The sequence below is a fragment of the Alosa sapidissima genome, chromosome 7 (assembly GCF_018492685.1).
Source record: "Alosa sapidissima isolate fAloSap1 chromosome 7, fAloSap1.pri, whole genome shotgun sequence".
Lineage (NCBI taxonomy): Eukaryota > Metazoa > Chordata > Actinopteri > Clupeiformes > Clupeidae > Alosa > Alosa sapidissima.
This window is the reverse complement of record NC_055963.1, coordinates 25,500,794-25,520,250: the sequence shown is the minus strand read 5'-3', so window position 1 is coordinate 25,520,250 and position 19,457 is coordinate 25,500,794. Positions and strand designations below refer to the sequence as shown.

Sequence of the window (19,457 nt, the reverse complement as noted above, 5' to 3'; positions counted from 1 at the left end):
CACAAAAACATGAACCAAATAATTACATTTGCTGAAAAAAATGTGAAATTCTCTCCAAAATCCCTTCTAAAATAATCTGGCATGATCTTGCAGAAGAACTTTTCTATATTTAATACAAGTAATGAAACCCCATTGATCTGAATGTTTTAATTAATATGGGGAATCGTGTCTGTCACATCAACCACTTAAAATGTCAAGTGGTGTAACCACCATTTAATGACCAATTTTGTATGTATTATGCCAGAGGATCATGTGACAGGAAACTATGTCATAGAGAAGGACCCTTCAAGACCCCAACTGCTATGAGTCAAGGTTAGCAACTCTCTTAAAGTAACATAACAGTGTTTTTAGGCCATGGCCAGGCAAGCTTAGGTTACATGTCCAATGGTATGACCTTTTGAAAATGTTTATAAATCATAATAAAAATAAAATATTCAATTTAATGTAAAAACTGTGTTTGGATATTCACATAAAGGTGAAGTGTGTACATAGTTGTCCATAATAATGCCTGCAAATTTTGCTATTAAATAGAAATGTCAAATGGTGTAACCGGTTACACCATTTGACTCTTTTCTGTTTGAGACCAGTTTGGTCAGATTCAGGGCCAAGAGTATGTAATTTTAGGTGCCAATTGTATTATTTTTATAATTTAAATAGTGACTAACTGTTTAGCATGAACAATAGCTTTAAAAGGGTTTAATTAGATTGCAATTTAAGCGATTTTTGAAATGTCAAAGCTTTTCATTTTAAATTTAAACTTCCATAATTATTTTTTTATATTTTATTATGATGTATGTAAACAGTATGTTCAAATTATAAATAAATAATATAAATACATTTATTATATATAAAATGTGCCTCTTGTCCCTCAATGGATGCCACTTACAAGCAAGGAAAACTTGTCTCACCACAGAATGCAAGTGAACGCAGATCCTGCTGTTGGTTGGTTGTTAAGAAATGATCATACCCACTCTTTCACTCACTCTTATTCTCTCTCACACACACTTTGGGCCCTAATTTAGCAATTTAAAATGCATGGTCACTAGCGAATAGCGTAAATACATTTAGGGATTTGTCCAGTCCACATTTGGGGTGGTTTTGTTATCAAACGTCAGGTGCCTGGCGCAAAAAGGTGGCTCTTATGTTTCTTAATCAGTCATGGGTGTGTTTTGGGGTTAACATCCTTTAAACCAATGAGGACATCTGTCATTCCCTTTAACATCAAGCAGGGCAACATCAAACAGCGCATCAGTATTTTGTTAGTCAGCGGTGTATTTGAAGGAATCTGCTTGTACGCAAGACCGTATGGAACAGGTATTCCACTAAGCCATTCTTTACTAAAACCTAGCAGAGTATAGGCTACACACATCTGCACCTTTCTATTAACTGAACTATAGGCAAAGTGAAACTAACTTCACCGAGGTGTCATAGTCAACGACAAAACAGTTAATTACTTATATATACACAGTTAATTACTTTAACTATTGACTGACAATGGGTTACCAGCAAAAACCAGCAAAAACTTCCCCCTATAATGTTCGAATGACTGAATAAATAACCTAAGGACATTTATTCTGCAGAGGAATTGCTGCTTACATCTCGTGACAGTGCGTCTTCAGTTGTGTTTCATATGCGCCTTTCGCTATAGACCAGACTTTTCGAAAATAGGGCCCTTTATCTCACTCTCTTTGAAAATAATGGGTATAGACTGAAATTGTATGAGAACTGATCTGAAATCAAATAGAACACAAGTTTCTTCATTGATGTTATGAAATGAAATTTGATATGGAATATGATGAATGACATGAATACATATCAAAATATCCAACTCCGTTTACCTTAATGCCTATTTTCTGCCCATTTTCTTGTCCTATTGCTATAAACGTTTTATGGTCAATTGGTGTAACCGATTTATGTCAATTGGTGTAACCAGTATTTTGTCTAAAAGACTAATAATGTACAAAAAAGTTCATATGGATAATGATTTAAAACTCTACTTCACTGTACCGGTAATAATGGTTGTTTAAAGCATTTTTACTCAAATGGTCAAAGAATAGACATAAAACAAGATGTTTATAGCATATGGTCTTGCTCAGTACAATGAAAAACCCATATAATTTAAATTTAGAAATAAATATAATAAAACATATTCTCATAGGATATTACAAAATAAACTAATAATTTCATGAGAGCAATTGCATGAACTTGCATGAAGGAGGTGTGACATTAGATATTTGTCATTTTTGTGGTTACACCATTTGACAATTTAACAGGCTGTTAGTTCTATCTTTTGTTAAAAAATAGTATACACGTCATATTAAATAATATGAATACAACAGAAATACAAAGTATACACTTTAGCAAATCTCAGGCATGTTTTGTTTTAAAGGTTTAAACATATTTTTAATTTTCTCATCTTACCAACCCTTATATGTCACTGACCCATGTACATGTAGTACTTTCAGTACCCTGAGATTTCCCTGCTTTAATTGAGGGTAATTTATAATAAGATAGTTTCCCTGAGGGTTGTTTCTGGTTAGTTGGTTGGACTTTAAGACTATCTGGATCTGAGCGGTGTTTTCCCACTGAAGACTCTGAGTCTGTGGTAGGAGACTTTGCCAGATCATTAATAAAATAACATCAAAATGGCGGGAAAGGAGGGAAGAAAACAGTGGAACCCATGGTAACCACCCCCATCAGTTGTCATGGCAACCCAGTGCCTTGCTGCGCTGGCTGGAGCACCGTGGAGTGAGGGATGGTGGGAGGGCACAGGGAGGCAGAGTCCAGTCTGACCTCTGTTGGTCACAGCTGAGTAACACAGGCAATCTCCTGTTTCCATGGCAACACAGGGCAAAAAAAAAACAGTGCATGAGAGGCCTTGTCATGCAAGAGGCTTGGCAATGGTGTGACAGCCTGACGGTGTGTTTGTGGTGTCTTGGGCTGGGGAGTGTGTGTGTGTATGTTTGTGTGAGTGAGAGAAAGAGGGAGAGAGAAAAATCTCACCAGTACACAGCCGTAGATGGGTAGCTCTTTGCCCCTTTGGTTGAGACAGTGCAGCACTGCGTCATGAATGGAGGGGAACAGGCGACTCTTAGGGATGGAGGTAGCGAAGAAGTCCCCCCGCTCCAGCTGTTGGACAACACACACTACAACACAACACACACACACACCATTATTCATCTTTTAGTTGTGTTTCACTTTCTCTCTCACTTGTTTTAAATACCTAGACATATAGCACATAAACATACCATTATTTACCCCTAACCCTCTCCCGTCCCAAATACAAACACACACACCAGCATAACACACACACGCTCACACACCTGTGCCATTATTCACAATTACGAAGAGCTGTGATTACCCTTTATCTCTGTCTCTGTCAGACACTTTCTCGCTCTCTCTCTCTCTCACACACACACACACACATACACCATGATTCACCTGTAGTCAGAGAGCTGTGTTAAGACTCTCTCTTTGTCCTTCTCTTTCTCACAGACACAAACACAGATTTGTATACACATACACTGAAACACACACATAACCACACCATTACTCACCTTTACACTGAGCTTTGAGGAAAATGTCAGTCTCCTTCACACAAACACATACTGTATACACACACACACCATTCACCTTTTCTCTGAACTGTAATGATACGTTCCTCTCTCAAGGGTGTGTGTGTGTGTGTGTGTGTGAGAGAGAGAGTTGTATGAGCCTGTCCTGTGGGTGATGGATGTGATAGATAAAGGCCTAAGGGGTTGGACACAGCACTCACCTTGACAGCCTGCCAGGTACACAGTCACGTCCACCTCACCAAAGTCCCGGCATATCTGAGAAAGAGAGAGGGACAGAGAGAACGAGGGAGGAGAGAAAGATGGGTAGTGGGAGAAAGAGAGAATGGAAGCAGTATTTGACACAGGAGCTGGGAGGATATAAGGTTGGAAAGGGAGACAAAAAGAGGCAAAAAAAAAACGTCCCCAGCAGACCCCTCTGGTCACCTGCTAGTCTCCGTTTCTCTCTCTCTCTCTCTCCTCCCTTTCCTCCCCCCATTGGCAGAAGGAGAAAAACACCCCGCGCTGGATTTAGCCTGCCGCTTTGTGCGGAGACACACAGACGTTTTTGTTCCCGCTGAGTGCAAGTCGGCCACCAGATAAGGAGAAATCAGAGTGTTGCGTAATGGCGGAAAAACAAGATTAAAAAGCCAGCGCTGTTTTGAAAACAAATGCGTGGTGGCCTGGCTGTGAAGGACAGTGTCCTCCCTGGTCAACCTACTACTCACCGACCGCTCAGGCTACACATACTGCTGACGTGGCGGGAAAAGTGAGTCAACCTCTGGCCCTATTCTCTGCCATGCTTCTCTGAGTCTCTATCCATCAGCATCACATGTAGTGTCCCCGAGTCTTCGGTCTGCCCACACATACTAACCTCCTGTCCTTACTTCCTTTACCCCCCCTTGCTTCCTTCCTTCCTTCCCTTTCCTTTCCCTGACACTTCATAATAGTTCCATAGAGAACCCTCAGGATGAAAATGAGATTCTTGCAATTTAAGTGGATACTTTCTTTATATCTATCGTTCACTTTCTTTCTTTCTTCCTTTCTTTCTTTCTTTCTTTCTTTCTGACTTTCATTCTGACTTTCTGCTATGTTTATTTGGTTGATTAATGCTCACATTTGTCAGGGTGTTGAGTGTGACTGTGTCGGCGAAGCCCACAGTGGACAGGTCCAGAATGATGGAGTGCTTGCCGCTGCCGCTGGACACCTCAGTGCTCCGCACCTCCTCCCATATCGTGTCGTCGGTCCGCTCGTCTCCCACGTCACACGTGTGCGCGTCTGGCTCCTGCCCGAAGCCCTTGTTGATGCAGCCGTTGGTGACGCAGCCGTTGGTGACGCAGCCGTTGGTGACGCTGCCGTTGGTGACGCTGCCGTTGGTGACGCTGCCGTTAGCGCTGTGCGGTGCCACGCCGTTGCCGCAGTGCGAGTCCCTCCGCAGGTCGGCGTTAGAGCCGCGCCAGTGGACCGAGTCTGTCTCCTTGTGGACGGGATGCGCCGTTCCGTTGGCTGCGACATTGACCATTCCGTTCTGTAACACAGTAACGAGGCTGCTTAGCAACGGACAGAGCAGCAGGGTAACAGGTATCATTTTTTAGGTTAGCTGAATTGATAGACCTTTGATGTTACACAACATATCACATTGCCGTGTGCAATAAGTTGACACTACCTCTGTCCCACATGAGCATGCACACATGCACACACACACACACACACACACACACACACACACACACACACACAAACACACAAACACACACTCCCCTTGGTAACAGAGACACCCTAGTGGGTGGCAACATGATTCAATCCCAGTGCTCTTGCATCAGGAGTGTGTTTAAGTTTGAATGCAAACATGAGCTTAACGCCTCCACACAACATCCTTGGCCTCGACCACATTATCTGTGCGAGGGGGTCTCTTCCTGTAAGCAGGAAGGTCTGCCCACAGAGGCCATTGATGGACTGCTTCTCTCACCTTCCCAGCGTAATTGCTGAGTATAGGAAATTGTAATGTGGGGCTTGGCCCATCGATGAGCTACATAGCAGGGCCCCTGGCCTGCTTCAGCGGCTGCCAATGGATAGAGTAGACTGCACGTGAGGTCAATCACGTGCTCACGCCAACATTATTTCCGGCTCAGAGAGAGAGGCATCGTGAGCTTGTGTGGATCACTGTCACTGGCTGATATTACAGTGGTGTATAATGACGAACGGCCAAAAAGTATAGTATAGAGAAATTCTGGTCTGCATATTAGGATGTGTGTGTGTGTGTGTGTGTGTGTGTGTGTCTTTTCTGCATGCTTCAGCACCACGCACCTCTTTTGTTTTCTGTTTCTGGGCTCTCTTCTCCTCTTTGGTTTGTAAACGCTTCTGCTTTGCGGCCTGTTTCTTCTTCTGTTTCAGCAGCTTATTGATATTGATCCCACTCTGAGAGCGATGGAGGGAAGAGGAATGAAGAGAGAGCAGAGAGGGAGAGAGAAAGGAGGGAGGAAGAGCGAAAGAGGGTAGAAGAGAAAGAGAGGAGAGAGAAAACAAGAGAGGGAAAGGGAAGAAGGGAGAGAGAGACAGAGAGGGGCTGAGCTATAATACATGTGGATTCATATTGATTTACTGGCTGAGTGCTACACATTATGAGCTATGTGGCGTGACCCGGGGGGGGGGGGGGGGTGTTACCTTGTCCTCCAGGGCCTCTCTGTACAGCTCAGCGTTGGCAAAATACACAGTGGCAGAGGAGCGGAAGATAGTGACGCCCGGGATCTCCTTGGCCTACATACACACGCACATAACCACAACCAACATTAATACACACACACACACACACACACACACACACACACACACACGGCCAAGACAGAAAGACAAGCACATATGTGTGCAGAAATGAAAGTGTGTTTGGAAGGCTCTAACCTCCTCATAGGTCTCTGTGTCCAGGTAGAGTTCTGTCCCTGGTACCCAGCCAAGCAGGTAATACTTTGGACTGGAAGAGAGAGAGAGGGAGCAAGAGAGAGAGAGAGAGAGAAATAGAGAGAGGGCGGGGGAACGACAGATTTAGACACAGAGATGGAGAGGGAGAGGAAGACTCAGTCATCTGAGAGCGCTTTACATACTGTATGATCACATAATGATGAAGGGAGTCAGGAGTCAGACATTCTTTCTCTCTTACACACACACCTACACACACGTACATCTCTCTGACAGACACACACACACACACACACACACACACACACACACACACACACACACACACAAAGCCACTCACAGCTGTGTTCTGAAGATGACAGTGAGGAGGCTGAATGCGACGGAGACAGCCAGACCCAGGTCCAGATTGAGCAGAATTGTGCAAGTGCACGTCACCACCCATATCAGCTACAGCACGTACACACACACACACACACACACACACACATACGCACACAAAGACACACACACAAAGCATACACATAAGCGATGGAAAGGCAAGCTAGTGTACGAGAAAGCACACACTGATATAGAATAACATATTCCTGCCGCTATCAATAAGGTGCAAAGTGGCAGATCGAAGAGGCATACTGTTTCTGATAGTAGAGATCACAGTGCATGGTACAATCTGTTTTTTCTGGTCAGGGTGGTGGAGCTAGAAGGATGTTTTGATTTGATAACATGCAGGATAGAAAACTGAATGAACTGTCCTCACCAAATCTACTTTGTTACTCTTCCACAGTGCAGGGATGTCCATGTACTGTTTGAACATGCCCTTCAGGTTCACGAACACAATGGTGGCGAGCACAGCCTGTAGCAAAGACATACACAGACAGACAAACAGATGTGAAAAAGTGTGGGCAAATCTGCTGACGGTCAGGGCTACTGGGGTGAGCGAACGGGTAGACCGCACCTTGGGCAGTTCCTCAAACAGCGAACCCAGCTTCAGCACTGTGACTAGCACAATTAGCCCAGAAACGACCCCAGCCACCTGAAAAACACACAACCATTAAGTGTGTGTGTGTGAGAGTGTGTGTGTGTGTGAGAGAGAAAGAGTATGTACTGTATGTGCTTAATATGTATGTATCAGCATACAGTATACTGTAACTCCGTCTTCCTTTTGATAATCACTTGGTTCTATATAACATGATCCATTTCTAGCTTTCCATGTACTATATGACTCATTTTCACTTTAACAATAAACATCCATTACATGGGTAATTGTTTGTGAATGTGTGTATGTGTGTGTGTGTGTGTGTGTGTGTGTGTGTGTGTGTGTGTATGTGTGTGTGTGTGTGTGTGTGTGTGTGTGTGTGTGTGTGTGTAGGTGTGTGTAGGTGTGTGTGTGTGTGTGTGTTTCACCTGTGTCTTTCCTCCCGTGCTCTCCTGAATCAGACTGCGAGACAGAGAGGAGGTGACGGAGTAGCACTGGAATAAGCTACCCACCGTATTACTGAGACCCAACGCTACCAGCTCCTGCAAAATATAAAGGAATCAATATGTGTGTGTGTGTGTGCATATATGTGTGTGTGTGTGTGTGTGTGTGTGTGTGTGTGTGTGTGTGTGTGTTGCATTGACATATTGCTAAAAAGGTCTGTTAAAGCAAACCGTGGAAAAGGCAATAGTAATACCTGGTTGCTGTCTACTTTATAGCCGTGTTTAAGGCTAAAAGTCTTGCCCAAGGAGATGTTGATGGCATAGCCCACCACTGCTATGGCGAAGGCCTCACCGACCACGGAGGGGAACAGGCTGAAGTCAGGCACACGCGGGGGCACCAGGCTGGGTGGGAAGACACAAAGAGTTTGGTTAATAGATGACACCACTGAAATTGTGAAGCTTGCTAATTCTGATGATCAGGAAAAAAAATGATGAATTAAAGGGACACCAGGCAAGCCTGATGCTTTTTCTCTACGAAGCTCCCCTTAGCGTCTGTACGTGTCGATACGTGTGCGAGCCCTCGCTCGGTCTGAAGCTTTTTTCTATTTCTTTGCATCTTCCGTCAAGGGTTTTCGCTGCTTTTTCGCCGGCTCTGCCATTGTACACACGTTTGCAACAATCGCTAGCGTTTCGTTAGCCTGCCTCTGTGCTGGGGATCCTGCTTCTCGCGATGTCTGAAACTTTGTGTTCACATTCCAGTGTAAGATTCCGGATTTAAATGTGGCTCTGACTGAAAGGTCAGATGCAAGTGTGTATAATAGTAGATGCAAGTGAGTTACAACAAGGCAGAAGGCTCACAACCAACTGATCTATGCCTTTCAAAGTGAACTGCTTACATGAAAAGGGGAAATTCAAAATGTAGTCTAAGAATCCATTTTCACTCCCACATGCTGGTGATTGCGCTATGCGTGTCATTAGCCTTCCTACTAGTGCTGTGAGCCTACCGCTTATTACAACAGGTTGAGAAATATCATGCACTTTTACTTCTCTTGACTCACTGGGTGTTGTTTTTTTCTCTCAAAATGCTGTATAGCAACCCTGCAGAATAATCCTTGACGGTATAAAATTCCTGACATGTTCAGACATTGAGGCAAAACAAAACATCTTTTACTGGTAGATGAGTCAAGGAGAAAGACCGTTATTGATGCCAAAGTGAGAGCTGGAGACGCCTGAGTCAGCTAGAACCTGGACCACGGGACTCCTTTGTCTACTGTACTACAAGACAACGGCTATCTCTCAATGTCACCACGCCTGGGAAGTTTAGCAACAATTTTGCAATGTATCCTATGACCATCGTAGGTTTATTTGGCTTTAGATAGCATACATTTAACAGATCACTGTGTACTTCCTGCTGACTAACATGTATATCAAGTTAGGACATCAACTTCCCTCTGCAACACAAACTGAATCACCAATGCCCGTCAACGGCACTTCTAATGTGAAACAAGTATTAACAGAAGCGTTATGACAATATGCTTCCCCTTAAATTCCCCAAGCTCACAGAGGCACTCACAGGTTGTTTCCAAAGTTAAAGTTCTTAAAGTTAAACACACAACTGTTCCTTTACTGGTGTAAGAGAGGCTAGGCCTAATCTGACCAGGAAACCCTCCTCAAGGATGCAAATAACTTTTTTATCAAAGGAGTCATAACATAACCACAAAGAGATCTTTTATGGAGACCCACTGGGAAAAGAACCCAGTTGGAGGTGCTAGACACTATGTTTCCACACATGGATGAGAGTGGCAGATACAGCTGCAGGGGAGCTTATCCCAAGTGGTGTTGTGCCCATGGAAGATCGTCAGACTTTAATTAAGTATTAGTAATGAATCATTAGTTTATTTATTATTTATTATTTATTTATTATTAGTTTATAGTAGTTAATTATAAGTATCAAAGTAATCCCCCCTAAAGTCTTATGAAGAATATGACAAATGATAAGTGCATCAGTGTTGTTTTTTTCTACCCCTTCACTCTTAATTGTGCCCTGCCCTCCCAGAATTTTGGTCTGCACACTGCCCTGATCTCTGCTGACGCCAGTGGCTTCTCCATCAGAGCTGCAGTGCAGTTGGAGCACAGCCAGACACGGGGGCCTTAGGACGGGCCTCTCCTGTCCCTGCCTCCTGTTATGTCTTTGACACATATTATAAAGCTTCAAGGCCAGGACATGCATACAAAATTACTTCTATTCATATGACCATTTGGCATGCACTTGCGCACATACCCATAAGTGCCTACACACACACACACACACACACACACATACATATTACATACACATACACACACATGGCGTGGGAATGTGCGCGACTCACCCACTTGGAATCTCCCCAACCACATGAACATTATATATCTCATTGAGATTCCCATAATATGAGATCACTGTTGCTCCTATTATCTGCAAACAAAAAAGAATCTCTATTAGGTTTTTATTTTTTTCATTGCCTGGTTCAACATCATGTTAGGGAAGATGACATTGACTGATGCTGCATGATGTTTAAGGTTTAGTACGTGTTAAAATGTTTACACAGGTGGGTATGCAACCTAATTTTGAGCAAGACTGCCCTCTCCTGGCCTTCAATGACAATTGCATATGCACACGTCTAAAGGAAATGTACATAGCATAGGGCAAACGTATCTAAGAATGAAGGTACATGATCCAAGAATCATCATATGAGTGCATAGAAACAACAAATAAACCATGTAACAAAGACAACTAGGTGTTAGAAGGTATCCCACTCACCACTATTAGCTCAATAGGAATGGGCAGCGGTAGCTTTTTGCTGTAGTAGGAGTTTAACTCTTTGACGATAATCAGGACAGCCAAGGCCACCAGACTGACCACCAGAGTGGGGATGTTAGTGCTAGGCAGCCGATGGCAGAGGTCTATCAGTGTCTGCAACGGGGGAAGGTTGCAATGTTCTTTACACCCATTAGGGGGTGGCATGACATCTTAATTGACATGTAATAGAAACAGGACTTGTTCTGCCAGTGTCTCAGAGTGAAGATAATTGTGTATGTGTGTGTGTTTGAGAGCAAGACAGAGAGACAGACAGAGAGAGCGCGAGAGAGAGAGAGAGAGAGAGAGAGAGAGAGAGAGAGAGAGAACCTGTACGAATAAAACTCACATAAATTTGCGACAGCGGCCCAGCAAAGCGCTCAGGGCTGATCTCAAATAGATACTTCAGCTGAGAGATGACCACATGTGTGGCCGCTCCTGTGGTGTAGCCTCTGACCAGCGGCTCTGACAGATACGTCACCACAAAGCCAAATTTCACCAACCCCAGCACCACCTAAACAATGAGAAGGAGAGAGGGAGGGAGAAAGAGAGAAAGACAGAGAAAGAAAGAGAAGCAGTGAATTAATAACAAATGCTATAGAAACTCTAGTTCAACGGTTCTTCAAAAAGATCTCAATCAAAACGCTCTGTTCAGTGAGAGCTGGACACAGACCTGGAAGAGTCCACAGCATAAGGTGAGAGCAGTGGCTATCTGGACCCGGTACGCATCCCTGGCTGCTACATCCACCTCTACCACAGAGGACCCGTTACTCGTTATGTTAGGGTTGAAGTTAGCATCTGGTGCTAACCGCTCAACCAAACTGCCAATCATGATGCTGATGACAGCAAATGTACCTTCACAAAGCACATACATGTATGACATTACAAATACACAGGCATATGCATGAGACAGAGAGAGACAGAAGTGAGAGAGACAGAAGTTTACATTTAACACAGAAAATTACATTATTGTCTCAAAATTAACCTACTAGTTCAGTAAGCCGATAGTTGTACCCTAACAAAAACTTTAGGAAGTTTAGGATAGACACATAAACAATACAATTATGAAATAACATCGATACATTTTCAGAGATGATCAAGATAAAAAAAAAACAGGATAGGCTTTCCAATAGAGATGGGTTTTGAGGAGGACACTGACTTGGCTAACCTGACCTCCTCAGGCAGATTATTCCCCAGCCTCAGTAGTGGCACCAAAACTAGGCCTACTCACCTACAGAGATGTGTCTGGAGGTGCCGAAGATGAAGTAGACGAGTACAGGGTAGAAGGACGTGTATAGCCCATAGACTGGTGGCAGTGAGGCCAGCAGAGCATACGCCATCCCTGCAAGCACATCAGACACAGCATGCCTTCAGGGTCACTCACTATACAGCATATAGCTCCAACAGAGGGGGAAAATGGCATAAAATAATCGGTCAATATATATTGATATATATATATATATACAAATTCTGTTTGTTACTGGACACTGACTAGTGAGAAGCACAGACACTAGCATTAGACACCTTAACTAACTAACAAGGCTGCTCCTTGCCCTTATGGATTCACTGAACAAAGAGGCAGAGTGTTGTGGTGCTGGAAGGACTTCCTGATGGTTTCAAGGAGCATAGAGGCAGTGTGTTTTGGTGCTGGAAGGGCTTCCTTGCGGTTTCAGTGACTGGCGAAGTTGTGGGTGCTGGGAAGGAGAGCTCACCTTGCGGCAGATGCATGATTCCCACGCTGATGCCGGCGATGAGGTCCCCCAGGCCATTCTCACGGATTTTGTAGCGGGGTAGCCAGGACAGGACGGGGAGCCAGGAGAAGAGCCAGACCTTTAGCCTGGGCAGAGAACACCTGAGGCGAAGCAGCAGAGAGGACAGTAAAGGAGAGGATAGGAGAAGTGTGTGTGCGTTTGGGTGGGGTGGGGGGGCGTGATATCACTAAAATGAATAAAGAATGCACATGTTCAGTGGAGTTGCGTAAGAGTATGTGCGTATGCGGATGTGGTTCTGTTATTTTTTTTCAGTGAACATGACTAAAATGTCCTGATCCCACAGAAAAGCGAACTTTAGACTGTGAGCAGGGGCTCAAATTTAAAAAAAGGGCACATGAAGCAAAATTTCTAGAAAACGTGTTAACTTTATTTAAAACTTAATTTTGATTACAACCCAATAGAGAATACATAGGCTACATCTCAAACTCAAAAGATACCTTGTATCCTTCCATCAGACGGTATACAAACTACCGGTATATTCTCAAAAATAAAGAATCTTCTATTCAATCATTTCACACTGTTTTTTTGCATTTAAATTCTAGCATTATGCTATTTCAATGATGATGGTGGGACAGGCTATTATATGGTTAAGCAATTTGCAAAGTAGTCTAATGTACTGATAAACATTTTATACATTTTCATATTTATTCATTATGTATCAAGAAGAATGGGTGTAAATATCAGACAGAGCTGTAACACATTTTTCTCATTTCTCTCCTTGGTTCTGAAAATTCAATAGGAGTGCATGTACTGTAGGCCTACTGTAGCCAGGGCACAGACAGATAGGTCTTTTCAGTTTTCATTAGGCTATTGTCTACACAGAGATCATAGGCTATAAGGCTACATCTTATTGATTAAATTCAAAGCTAATTTTAATAGCCTAGAAATCTAGACGCACCCTAGCGGCAGCAAATATGTTATTGCCTAGTCTGGTTTGTCAGGCTATAATTTTAATGTTTATCACAGTGAACTACCACCATTAGCAAGCTGGTGTCTTGCAGATTCACGTGCTGGTGCGTGTGGCCACTGAGTGAAATGACGCGTAATGTAGCCTACTGTAAACAGAGAACGACGTGTGGAGCTGGGTTAGTTAAACAACTACAGTAGCCTATGTCGTCGGCTTATGACGATTTAGAAAAGGTTTGCCTACTCTGTTTTATGAACTAGGTCTACTAACCTAAGCTACTATAACATAGTAACCTAAACAGAAAATGTTATGAACGTTCAGCCTTAGATTTTCCAAGCTGCCAGGTTATTGAAATGGATGGACCATGACATGGTTAAAACGGGTTTGATAGCCTACTTCATTAAACATGAAACAACTTTAAACATGTTATTCTCTATCTCTAAGCTGAATACTATTGCATGTTCAGATAGGCTAACTGCCAAGTGACCTTACCGTGCTCCCAAACGTCTAATGCACCACTGTGCCTGCGTGCACCTTCTGAGAGTTCACTGAATGTATGACGTCACGGATTGGTGGCCGCAAGGCATTTCAATTAACACAGAAAATTGTTATTTTTGTAAATTTCTAATTTCACAAACTATTAATGAGACATTTTAGCGAATATTCACGTTGGAACTAGCGGAAGTATTACAAATTTTAAAAAGTAAAAAACGTGTCTTGTCAAAAGGGCACTTGGACATCAAAGGGGCAAAAGGGCAGGTGCTAGAGCCCCTGTAGCCCCCCTTCTCTGCACATTGCCTGACTGTGAGGCTCAAATTAACGCATACCTACACCTGCACATTTGCAACCCCACACACCCACCCAGACACACCCACACATTTTTTGACACTGGACAGAATCTGGAAAGAATCAGAATAATTGTTAAATCGCTTGATTATAAATCGCTTGATGTTTATCACAGCAAATAGTGGCTAGCTAGCATCGTTTAAAAGCTGAGAAAATGTGTGATGAGTAGCCTACTCCTCGAGGAGTTCAACAGAGAAGAATGGGTGAATGTGGACGCACTTCATATGCCTTGAAGTGGAGTGAAGCTGAAGCGCGGAGACTGCGGCTCACTGGTAGTTATTATAGTAACTTTATTATGTAACTTCAAATCAGCGCGATTTACCCTTATAGGCTACTGCACATTACAAGATCTGTACGAGATGATCCGCAGCACTGAAGTGAGAAATGATTTAACTCTTTGTGTAGCGCATGTAAGCGCTTTTCCCCCCATTTCGACCTGAATATTGGTGGGGACATTTCAGTCGTAATTTTACATTGGTGTGGACACGTCCTTCGGTCCCCACGCAAATCTACGCCCCTGAGTGTCCCCTTAGAGAGACTCTTGAAGTCTGATCTACATAACAACTAGTGACATTAGCACAGAAGGCACTTTGCACAGGTCACTACAGTAGATCACTGTTGTGAGTGTATGGAATGTCTTACCGAGCTGATTCACGCAGTCGCTCCTTCAGAGAGGGCCCTCGTGGACATGTCCGCTTTCGGGCCACCTCGTCCAGGCTGAGCTCGTCCAATATGCCCCTGTCCACACTGAAATCCCCAGTCTTAGGCTCATGCACCCCCATTCTCATCTGTCTCCCTTAGCCTCAAATAATGCACCAGATCCAAAAGTTTAGGCGTGTAATAGTTGGATCCAACTAACAGCTGGAGACACTCAAATAGAGAAAAAAAAGTGAGATTTGACTTTTGAGTCCAACAAACCAGGCAGAGAGAGACTTCAAAAGCAGACAAAGGTTTATCACAGCTCTTTACGATGTGGCAAATTAATCTAGGTTGTGGTTCTGACAGAGGGAGAATGACAGAATGGGAGAACAGCACACTGTCACCTGTCTTTATCAAAGAGACCCCACCACGCCTTCTGCAGCGATCACACACCCCCTAAACGATGAGACACACACTTGCACATGTGAGGGAGGTGCGGTGCGCAAGACAGGGCTTCGGGATTATCTTTGGGAAAGCACAGGTGCAAAACAGTGTAAACATTCTCCCCTTAAAGCAACACCAAAGAGTTTTTTGTACCTTAAAATAATGTTTCCAAAATTGTTTCCGTGGTTCATCAACTCGTAACAGGGTAAACGGCACTTCTGCATTCGTTTGCGTCCTCTATCGGCTATAACCGCACTATGTAAGTTTGCCAGATCGGGTAGCGGATCTGTAGTTCGATGGAATGAGACATAAGAAACTACAAATTTGACTTGCATGATGTCGCAATATCGTAGCCTACTTTCATAAAATCATGCAACATATTCTACCTTGTCTATGGACATCGTTATTATGACCGCCGCGCAGCGAAGCGGCGGTCATATAGGTTTAGTCAGATTTTTCTTTTTTTTTTTTTTTTTCTTTTTCGCATGCCCAAATTTCCGTCATTGATTCCCGGGACACTGAAAGACCGGGGTACACGAAACTTGGTGGGCATGTAACCCCACATGGATAGCATGGAACCATCGTTTTTCGTTTTGATCTGTAGCCCCCCCCCCGCTGGACTGGACCCCCGAAAGGAGGGTAGGGCAGACACAGTTTTCTGTGAATATCTCGAAAACCGTAGGGTTTAGGAGGACCATTTTTTTTTTGTATGTTGATCTCAAGGGGCCATGTCAACCCATTCCATAACCACTCATTTCATGTATAGCGCCACCTAGTTAAACACAAAAAAGTAAAAATGAGGTGTTGTAATTGAAGGTATCTGCGACCTAACATAGTCAAAACTGCACGAAATTGGAAGTGTAGGATCATTATGACACCCTCTGTATGCACGCCAAGTTTTGTGGAATTCCGTTCATGGGGGGCCACACAATAAATTAATTTATGTTACTATACACCAACTGGCCTGTAGGTGGCCGGAGACAGTTTTCTGTGAATATCTCGAGAACCGTAGGGCCTAGGAGGTCCACCTTTTTTATGTATGTTGGTCTTAAGGGGGCATGTCAACCCATCCCATTACCACTTATTTCATGTATAGCGCCACCTAGTTAAAAATTAAAAAGCAAAAAATTAGGTGTTTTCATCACAATATCTCTGGCTGACAAGGTCAAAACTGCACAAAATTAAAAGTGTAGGATCATTATGACACCCTCCGAATGCATGCCAAGTTTTGTGTACTTTCGTTCATGGGGGGCCTTACAATAAAATAATTTATGTGTACATTTAGTGACGTACACCAACAAGGATTCCCGGGACACTGAAAGACCGGGGTACACAAAACTTGGTGGGCATGTACCCCCACATGGATAGCATGGAACCGTCATTCTTCGTTTTGATCTGTAGCACCCCCCCCTGCTGGACTGGACCCCCCGAAAGGAGGGTAGGGCAGACACAGTTCTCTGTGAATATCTTGAGAACTGTAGGGCCTAGGATGACCAATTTTTTCCGTATGTTTGCCTCCAGGGGTCATGTTAACCCATTCCATGTGCACACATGTGCATAAACAGATACACACGCACACACATACATTTACAGTAATCATACGTATGACACATACTCACACAGTAGACATATGTACGCATGCATGCACATGCACAAACACACATACGCAGGCAAACACACAAGCACGCACATACACACACACACACACACACACACCCACACACATAAACATAAATTTGTACACGCACACATGCACACAATTCAAGAATTTTTCCTGTCATCTACTCCCTGAATTTTTGGTCATTGATACCCGGGACACCGAACCACCGGGGTACATGAAATTTGGTGGGTATGTAGCCCCACTAGACTTTTACGGAAAAATTTCATTTCGTCCCCGGGGACCACCACCATTATTCTGCTTTAATCGCCCCTATCTTCAGTTAAGATGTTCAGAACTGCACCAAATTTTATGTGTATGATTGACCTGGCATTCTCCGGGGGTATGCCAAGTTTCGTAGAATTTCATCCATGGGGGGGTCTAAAAAAAATTAGGTTATGTGTACATTTAGTGACTGTACACTCATTGGCCTGTAAATGGCGGTGCACACATATACACATGCACACACACAGGCACCCACATACTATCGGTATTAGAACGGCCGATACATAATTACAAATTCAGTAGGATTAAAAGAAAGCCAAAATAAATATTCATCATCATCATCATGGCTGCATTTTCGGTATTGGCGAGAAGTAGTCGTTTGTCCACTAGATGGCGCATCGTTGCAGTGAGACGTAATTTTGTTGGAAGTTAAAAGTGGGTTGGAAAAAACAATGGACGCTTCATACAAGGACTGTAATTTACTGCAGCGAACATCTAATAAGGATAGGACGATGTTCACATGAAGTGTAATTCCCATTTCTTCTTGAAGCCGAAATAAATCTGAGGATGTTTATCGGACATGCTTGGTTTTTACTGCAGGTACGTTAACCTTGTAATATCAATAAGGACCTAGGCAATGTTACCGTTAGCGTTGGTTGAGTGATGGAGGCATTTGATTTATTGCATTTGTAGAAAACTATAAATGCGGTTATACCAAGCAAATGTATAGCAGCACTGTTTGTATCTTTCGACTGTCATTTATTGCACGTGCTACAAAATCATTCTGTGCAATGGAAGATTTACCAACGTTACACCGGTCTGATACAGTTTTGCCTATACATGCGTGAGACTGAGACGCCTGTTTATTTTGTTTTAAGTGCGTGCAGGGTGTGAGAGGGGAATCGATGTGCTTTGATTACAGCTTGGTAGTTGTAGTCTGTGAAATTAAAAAGCACGTGTGTGTGAAGTATCCAAACAATGACACCTTCATTTCATTATGGCTGCTTTAGCAAAACACCTTAAGCTACTGTGTAGTGGGTCCCATTTAGAAGTGGCTACTTCATTCGCGCTTTCCTTGACTCATGGAGCTGCGTGAATGTTATTACAACTTTTCGCCACGATATGACAGTTTAAGTCCGCTTGATACTGTAAGGCGTAAGCCATTGGTTTCCAAAGGAGATTTTATTTGTGTCGCCAGCATAGCCTATTGACAATTTATGTTGTAAATAGGCCTACCTTATAATCCTACCTGTAGCTTAGGGAAGCTAACAGCTTTCTATTAGGATCTAGTTTGTTAGTTACCGTTTTGTCATAACTCCCTGATGCATTTTTGCATTTAGAATAGCCAGAGCGTGTATATCTCAATCGGAAAATTAAACAATATCGAATTAAACAATATCGGGTGCCTATGGACTAGGCTGGGTGAACCCAGCCTGATCTGCCCGCTATTTATTTTTAGATTTCTTAAAACATTGAGCTTGGTCTGATGAAAGCCAGACTAGCCATGGACCTCAGTTAAACAATGCAAGGGAACATGAATCAGCCTACAGTATATTTGCACTAACAATAACGGACAAAAGCTATTCAACTTTGGCCCGTTAAAATGTGTATGAACAGTCTAGCGACGCATTTCATCAAGGCTCATTTGGACATGTCAGTTATTTGCACCACTGGTTAGATGTAAAACAGCATTTCGTTTCAGACTAGGCTACTGTTTGTTTGTACTGTTTGTACTGTTTGTTAATTTGTGCATTAACAATAACGTTTCAGACTACTGTTACTTAATTTGTGCATTGACAATAAAGTATTACATGAACTAAAGATGACTAAAATCTTATGTAGAAGAAGAAACATTCACAAAAAATCCATCCATCCAAAAATGACCTTTGTTTTTGATAGCTGTTGAAAACGGCATGGAACTGACAGAGATGTTTTTGTTTAAAAATACATTAAAAAAAAAATAAATAAATAAATAAATAAATAACATTATGCTGATACCTTTTGCTTTTCCCAAATACAATGTAGCCTACAGGTGTAAGTGACCTTTCATCAGTCCAGTTGCAATGGATGAACTGTGATGAACTGCCCTACTTGTGATTGTTTAGAGATTTTAAAGGTTTTATAACAATGCTACATCTTCTTTGGCTATTCTACAATCTATTCACCTTTTCAGCACCAGTAGGCTACTTTCTGTGCAGCCGCACACACACACTCAGGCATGCCAAACAAGCATACACAAAAGTTTCAAGAG

General features: G+C 43.0%; 1 protein-coding gene across 1 annotated transcript; it reads right to left on the bottom strand.

Moving 5' to 3' along the window:
- Positions 1-1,698: 1,698 nt before the first annotated feature.
- On the bottom strand, positions 1,699-15,488 carry si:ch211-117c9.2 (solute carrier family 26 member 6). The gene is made up of 19 exons (XM_042096671.1): positions 14,884-15,488; positions 12,429-12,568; positions 11,948-12,058; positions 11,390-11,571; positions 11,066-11,230; positions 10,681-10,833; positions 10,253-10,335; positions 8,135-8,282; positions 7,866-7,979; positions 7,417-7,494; positions 7,219-7,314; positions 6,805-6,911; positions 6,450-6,519; positions 6,216-6,308; positions 5,859-5,969; positions 4,669-5,079; positions 3,776-3,830; positions 3,004-3,146; positions 1,699-2,829 (listed from the first exon to the last, which is right to left on the bottom strand). The coding sequence occupies exons 1-19, from the start codon at positions 15,027-15,029 to the stop codon at positions 2,803-2,805; spliced, it is 2,433 nt and encodes an 810-aa protein (XP_041952605.1). The 5' UTR covers positions 15,030-15,488; the 3' UTR covers positions 1,699-2,802.
- Between the last annotated feature and the right edge of the window lie 3,969 nt (positions 15,489-19,457).